The 7,683-nt window shown below is 46.9% G+C and overlaps 1 protein-coding gene across 2 annotated transcripts in view; it reads left to right on the plus strand.

Moving 5' to 3' along the window:
• LOC146170721 (rho GTPase-activating protein 39-like) overlaps nucleotides 1–6,372 on the plus strand; it is a 33,535-nt gene extending 27,163 nt beyond the window's left edge. For both annotated transcript variants that reach the window (XM_084586813.1, XM_084586814.1), the window contains exons 11-12: nucleotides 2,495–2,737; nucleotides 4,161–6,372. In XM_084586813.1, the coding sequence (XP_084442939.1) occupies nucleotides 2,495–2,737; nucleotides 4,161–4,355 (438 nt within the window). In that variant the 3' untranslated portion in view covers nucleotides 4,356–6,372. The remainder of the gene's footprint in view (nucleotides 1–2,494; nucleotides 2,738–4,160) is intronic.
• The last annotated feature ends 1,311 nt before the right edge of the window (nucleotides 6,373–7,683 follow it).

Below are 7,683 nucleotides of genomic sequence, written 5' to 3' on the forward strand. Positions count from 1 at the left end.
TAGCAAGTTTTTGCTTTCCACACAGTCACTTTGTGCAATAAACTTGCACGATACATAATCTGCCATGCAGTGTATTAGCTAGTCATCGCTGTTTTCAGTCACATAACTGCGGTGCTCTGGAGATATTTGGTAGTTTGCCTTCAGCCAATGAGAGATTACCCGACTCAGTGAGTTTGTAAATGTTATCCTATGAAGTGTCAGCATCACATGCGTCCAGCAAGGAACTAACCGGCTCATTGCTCTCAACATTGCTTGGTCTCGCTGCGCTTGCTAGATTGTAAAATGAAAGACAGTTCACTGCAATCGAAAATTGAGTGGGTGTACGGTGATTGCTAGATCCACAGGATTGTGTAACGATACGAAAAATGTTCTCCAATGGGCCCTGGCTCAAGCGCAATGCCATTAGATAATATAAAGCCCTGTGTACTCGGGAAGTATAGAAAGCGAGGGTGCCACAAAGTGCGACCCAACTGCAGTTGACAAACTTGAGAATCCTGCACCATTTGCACGCGCTCCCCAGCGTAATAAAAGCTGGAGAAAGTCCTTGATTTACTTTGCATTATTGAGGCCTGGACGCAGTGCTTGTGGTGTAAAGCGAGACGTCATGATCCTGATGAGACAGCTGACAGTTCTGAAAGAGTGAAAGCGAACTTTAGTGCAAACTTAGGATACCACATGGTACAATAACCAAAATTACGTTGTTGTCGCAATGTTACATTAAATAAGCATAGGGGCAAGAATGCAGTTACGCAGAAAAGTGAGAAATGAACACTGAGATTAACATGTTAGGCAGTCATTAACAAATGCTATTGCTATCAGTGCTTATATTGTCACTTGGTGGTGACAATGCCGCAGGCTACAAATGAACAGACAGGTAGGTGTAGCACTGAAATGAACTCTTTATTGGGCTGACTCCATGCTGGATGCGGACTTCTTTGCCGTCATTGACGTGTGTAAAGCCCCTCACAATGCATGATGGCTTGAAATGTAGCTCACACACAGCAGGTTTCGTCCAAAACCTTATCTTTTTGATGAAGGTTGCGTTCCCACTGCTTCCGTCGGTTCTCATCCTTTGGCACAGCGAAGAGTGGCGGCTGCTCGCCTTTCGTTCACTGGTATCCCGTTTTGTAACTGGGAGCGCGCTTTATTTGTTTTCATATGGCATCCTTGTATAAGTAATCGCGTCCTCTTAGGGATTAAATTTTAATTGCGTGCGAGGAGCATTTTTTTATGGCAGTGGTATCTATCCGCTGAAAAGCTTTGGAAGGTAAGAGATCACATTTTCCAACCACTGAAATATCACCCACTGTATTGCTCGTGAGGCAGCGGAGCTTTTAAGCTCTGAAGAGCTAGGCTAGACTATAGAAACTAGGCTAAGAAGCAAGCTCTGAAGAAACCAATGTGTCATGTATTTTGGTTCTCATGCCATGTTTAGACTTGAGTTTTATGGTGATATGAGGTTTACAGTCACGCAACTGGCTGTGCACAAAACGCAGTGTTCGGTGCAGGTGGTGCCAAACCAGTGCCATCGCACTCGTAAATAACAGTGCAAACACATGCAAAACAATTGTTAAAAGCTTTAAAAAAACGTTTTAGTGCTTTATTGTTATTGTATCCGCTCCCGGAGGACTGGACAGGCATGCTAACAAGGTTAGAATTTTCTGAGGAAAGTTTGGGAAGTTAATAGCACTTTTAAGACAGCAGTAGCAGTCAACGCCAGCACATATTTGTTTATTCATTTCAGGCATGATCATCTCGTGAAGAGTAAGAGCTTTTTTTTTTTTTTGAGACGGAAGATGCCCTTGCAAAGCTGAAACTTGCGCTCTCTTCAAAACGAAGCTGCTGCGGGCTTCGTGAAAATTATTACAAAGTAAACTCATTCACCAATGGGGCAATAGCTAATGTTTCGACCTCTTATCCCACAAGTTAGAAAAACATTTATGTATTGTATAATGCAGTGCTTTGGTAGAATCATTGGGTCAGTTCTGAACCCATGAGAAAAGCTTTCCGGCGATCAACAGTTCATTTTTAATTTAATGACCAGCTTACACTTTTTGAATGAACCGTTAGCCTGCTCACCTCTCATCTCATCCTTCATAACAGGCAAGGAAACTAGCATTCTTTAACGAAAAAATACTGATTGAAATCTGTTTATCTTTTCTTAAAAGGCATCTACTTGGCGCGCATGCCCGTCGTCGCTTCCCTTCTACTCTTCGCTTGGACTGAAGGGCGTGTACGCACGTGCTGCTAGAGCCACCGCCACTGTTTGGCCGGCAGCGCCCGCTGCGCTTCTCCCCAGTAGCCTTGATGGCTCGCCACCAGGGGAGGCGTGGTACTGGTGTCGCGCGGCGAAACTTACACTAACGCCCACAGGTGCGCTGTTGATGTGAATAAAACAATAAGTAAAAGGTGGGCAAATCATGTGTACCTTGGCTCTATTCCGTGATTATTCTTGAGAGCAAGGCACAGAGCGGGAACGGGTGCCCTGGTGCAGGTCAATGCTTTGAAGGTGCGGTTGGACGAGTGGCAAGGGGTGGACTGTGCGGGGGGTGACCCCCACGTGCCGGCATCCCTGCTCAAGCTATGGTACCGGGAGCTGCATGACCCACTCATTCCGGCCGCCCTGTACCAGGAGTGCGTGGACTGCTGCGGCGAACCCCAGGCGGTACTGGCGCTGGTGCGGCGCATGCCGGAACTAAACCAGCGTGTCTTGGCCTACCTCATCCGCTTCCTGCAGGTGCGGTGCTAGATTCCAATGCGCAGACACTGCACGATCGCACAACTGGTCGCGTGAAAGCGGCTTCTTTCACTTTGCCAGCTTTAAAAAGCATGAGACAAGTGTGGGGTGTGTTTTTGGGGCCCCACACTGAATGGGGGGCCGTCTGTGAGAAATGGGAAGGGCTTTTGGAGAAACCCATTGTGCTGGCTCAGTGGCTGTCCTATAGAGCTGCAGAGTGTATAGTTGTGAATTCGAACCCCACATTTATATGAAGGCAAAATGCAAAAGCGCGCAGATTTTGAGAGTGCTGTTCCGATCTGAAGATGACAAAAAAAAGAGGGCACTGGAGTGAGGTGTGAACAGTAATTGTTAGTAATGTGGTACTTGCTGAAAATGATCTCAGGTCTGGTATGTTGCGCCAGAAGCTTGGATGTGGCAGAGTTTTACCTGGAAACACAAATGTCTCCCCTCAGCAGTCTGCCCTCAGTCTGTGAATTCTAACATGGGTGCTGCACTGGTTGCATTGTGAGCACAGCATTGCCAGCATGTGCTCGGAGAAGATAATACTGCTGCCACACACTGAAGTGCACATCGGAAAAAAACGTTTTTTGGATGAGGACTGGGCCAATTCAACACCGCTTGCAATTATTCTTCCTTCTTGTTGGCATGTTCTATGTTGCTGGATAACCAAGACACACGTAAGGAACATTTGCTAAGCACTTGACTGACAAAGTCAGTAGCAGAGAAGAAGGTTATGTAAAAGTTGTACAGATAGCTGGGCAGTTGCTGTAAGTGCCTTGTGGCATTAACATACTGGCATATAATGGCCCCAAATTCACTGCACTGGCATGGACGTACTGGCAGCTGGGAGAGCGGGAGAAGAGGAGTAACGCAGTGCTACATGTGAGAGGGAGTACAGAGCACAATGTAGAGGGCGAGGTTCTGCGAAGATGAGATGCTATGGCACAACGCAGCAGTGCAGCTGTACTGATGGCATAGCGTGGAAAGTGGCAGGCAGCGTTTTACACAGTACAGTGCAGCAACCATCGCTCAGTTGTCGCAGTACTCGGGATATTGCAAACGCGTGGCAGTTTTGATAAATCAAAAGGTCCTTATGATCGGCTGGCAACGCTGACAGTCAGCTCTCAAAATTGTGTGTTGCTAGCCGAGACTGGGCTGCACTGTTCTCGTGGCCTAGTTGCAGACTTGCAGTGCTGTATTATGAACACATTCAGTACTTGCTTTTAGAGCATAAATCTTGGCAATCTATATGTGGCTGTGTCGGTGTGCCGTCCCTAACCCTGTCCTTTTGCTGCGTCGCTTCTTGCATTGCGATTGACTTAACTCCTCTGGCGAGCTCCCCGCAGTACAGCTCCCTCTGCTGTCTACACATTGTTGTGGCTGGCACCGTAGCAAGCATGGACCACTCTGTGATTTGCAGGTGTTTGCTGCACCCGAGAACGCCGCTCTGACCAAGATGGACGCCAGCAACCTGGCTATGGTGATGGCGCCCAACTGCCTGCGCTGCACATCGGACGATCCACGAGTCATCTTTGACAATACACGCAAGGAGATGGCCTTTGTGCGAACCCTCATTCAGACGCTAGACACCAGCTTCATGGAGGGTGTCCTATGACCCCCGCTACTGCCGACGCGTGCCAAACTCAGCTGCCCTGAGCGACGGCAGTGCAGATGCCTGGGCTAGTGCATATTGCATGCGCGATGCAAGCTGGTGCAATGCAGCTGTGAGGCAATGAAAGATCGAAGCAGCCCGAGGTGACAGCACGAAAGCTGTGAGCTTGGTTGCAGTGGAGGTAGTAACGTAGGAAGCTGACCGACGCTCTGCCACTGAGTCTTGGCTGAGCTCACATAGCAGCTTTGCGTGTGAGCAGCATGCCTCCCTAATTTATTTCAAATAACTTTAGTCTCAAAGACATGGCATTATTTGAAATTGACTGAGCACTGTACGTCTAATCATTGCAGCCACTTTCTGGTGAGCTTGATATGCAAGAACAACCAGTGGTACAGAGCTAGGGTCACGTCAGGGTACTCAAGGGGACCCATTCGCTAACTGTTACGGGGCGTCGGTTGTAATCTGCAGTGCTGGCCTGGAATATGAAACTCATTTGTTTAACTGTTAATACTGTTATGGTCATTTGAATAGCACGAGGTGGTGGCACTGCTTTTATTGCTTGGCAATGCTTCGAGGTGAGGACGAGCACTGGTTTCATTCCTTACACGCCGCACGACTGCATCGCACTAGTTTGCGCTGGTGGGTGTCTGTTGAAGCACACAGGGCTTGGGACCACCTGATGCTGTGGGCGCTGGAATATCCCTCTCGCCGGCTTTGCCATCTTCAGGAATTGAGGGGAAATGGCTGCGGCTCGCACTTTATTTGGATATGCTCGTAATGTGCCGAACATGCATATCTGATGCTGGAGTGCTGCTCACAATGCCTCAGACCAAAACCCTGTGTCATATAGGCACTTTCAAGCACCCATCTACAAATACAACTTCTAAGCGGTGGCAGTTGTGTTTGTAAATGGTTTTGTGAAAGGCTGACACAGGCATCAGACAGCACTGCCAGCTTGAACATCCCACAGTTTGTTGCTAGCTGTGATTGCTGCTTGGCGCTTACATTACGGGCAACCTGCCAGCGTGTCACATTGTGTTTTTTTCATTTTTCAGTTTTGTTTCACACGTTTGGTAGATGTTGAAGCACCCAGCACAACACAGCTGCATAATCCACTGGTACTGCGTGGGCTGTGTGGCTTGTTTGATTTTTTTCCTGCCTTTATATCATCCTGTGTTTAACAGCTGTGAGATGCATTGCAAGACGTCCCTCAGCCAGTCAGGGTGGGGTCGAGAACAGCAAAAGAAAAAGGAATGGCAGTCTGAAAATGAGCTACTACTCAGTTATCACTCCCCTCTTTATGACCGCCAAACTCCGCATTATAAGTGCAGAGTAATGGAGTTGAAGAAACTCTACTCACAATGCATGTAATTTAAGCTAGTTCAATTTTTGAGACTGTAGCGTGCCACCATTTGTTTGGCTCTTGGTGTTGTTGTTTTTTCGCTTTTTTTTATGGGACTGTCTCAGATTGTTTTGGATATGAAGTCATTTTTGGCGCGATGTATAGAAGCCAGTTGGTGTGGCTTGTTGTAGACTCATACTGGGTGACTGGTAGCCTTGCATTTACTGTATACTTGATACAGCTGTCGGCTTGCTGGAAGGAATTGTTTCCAGCCCAACAGCTCACTAGCAGTTTTCTCAAATTATCACCACTGTCGTGCCACCAATTTCGCTATAACGTGCAAGCGTTGGATCGTGCCTACGTCGTGGGCCTGTGATGGGCCGCTGGCGATGATCGCCTTGTAGGCTGTTGTTTCAACTCCGGTGTTTTTTCGCTCACATGCGGCGTGTCGATGGTGGCCGTGTTTTGCTTTGTCGTGGCAGAGCTGTTGTTAGTTAGACCTTGTAGCGCCTACCTACTTTTCCGTCATGTCACCGGGGCTTGTGCAATTTTGGGGGCATGGTCACGAGGGAGGGACTAGGCAGCGCAGTTCTTCACAATGTTGCCTCACAAATGTTCTCGTGTAGGCTGGCTCGTTTTTTTCTTTCTAACTGGGCAGTAAAAGTGCACATCCACTGTGCACAGCTTCAAGCTGGATGTACCTCCTGATTACTTAATTTTGTTATCCACGTCTTGGAGAAATACGCTCTATGATGCTTTCTCTTCGTCCTTGTCAAAATGATGCTGACGAGGTTTATCCTGAGGTTGTGTGTTACTGGAGATTGCGGCAGGTTGAGACGAAATGGACATTGGGAACAGCGGAAGCCTTGTGGCCGATAGGGAGGAACATGTACATTAAGTGCGATTCCATTTGTTGCGTTACATTGCTTCCACACGAGGAGCTCCGCAGGTTTTTTCTCTTTCTTCTCACCCACTCACAGTTTTGCCACAGATTGTTCACAGCTTTGCTTCGACAAAGCAGTAGTAATCAGCTTCGTTTTGTGAGTGTCTTGTTAGGAGCGAGAGGGGAAAGCGAAAGGGATTAAATAGTTGTCAAAAATCCCTGCCCTGGCAACTGTAGTTTGCTGGCAGCAAAATATAGTACAAGGTGTTCATTTCTTCTGCACTGTCAGTGCACTTCAGAGAATCCCAAGTAATGTAACAAAATTTTAATCATTTGTTCTCAACCTACGTGCTGCATACGAAGTAGTCAGTACGTTACCAGCTTTGCAAAAGGAATTTTCTTTTTTCAATATCTTAGTCAGATTTCGAAGAGGTCTTATGCTCTTCCACTCTTGCTGCTTAAATGAGGCTTCGTCGAGAGCAGTGGAAAATTTTCCTAGTTCATGCCACTGTCGTGCACAACCGTGCAGGAAAATCTTCCAAATTATGCAAGGTACCAAGGTCAACGCAATCATTTTGCTGCTATTTTTGACACATTGGTTTTGGCTGAAAAAATTAGCTTACAAGAACCTTCATGCTCCTCCAGTTTTTGTGCACAGTGCTTGCATTATATTTTAATATAAAAACATTTGTCTCAGCTTAGGCTGCGAGAGAGCTTAATTCTGCTGGTCTCCATCTGTTAAACTGTTTGTATTAATACTGCAACTGTTTTAAACTATGTGCAATTATGCAAGCACCAGCCCCCAGGGAAGCAGGTTTCAGACGCTGCAGCCACCACAGGGCTAGGGTTAAACGTTGGTACACAGCGGTTTCCACATCATATAAAGTGGTTTTACTGTCTTGTTAACGCCCATGTTGGTATGACTCACCCACGGTGCTGTTTATATAGTCTTTTTTCTGAGTTAAACTGTTTGGACGAAACTATAATTTCAGTGTCGCACTGCTTTTTCTTCTTTTGCACCGTTTTAGCTTTAATGGTACAAAGGACTGCCTCACATTTTTCTTTTCTCCAGGCGAGAGAATGGTGCAGTTTGTCTTGCACAGCAA

This window comes from Amblyomma maculatum, unplaced genomic scaffold (assembly GCF_055883805.1).
Source record: "Amblyomma maculatum isolate TAMU_Amacu unplaced genomic scaffold, ASM5588380v1 scaffold_62, whole genome shotgun sequence".
Lineage (NCBI taxonomy): Eukaryota > Metazoa > Arthropoda > Arachnida > Ixodida > Ixodidae > Amblyomma > Amblyomma maculatum.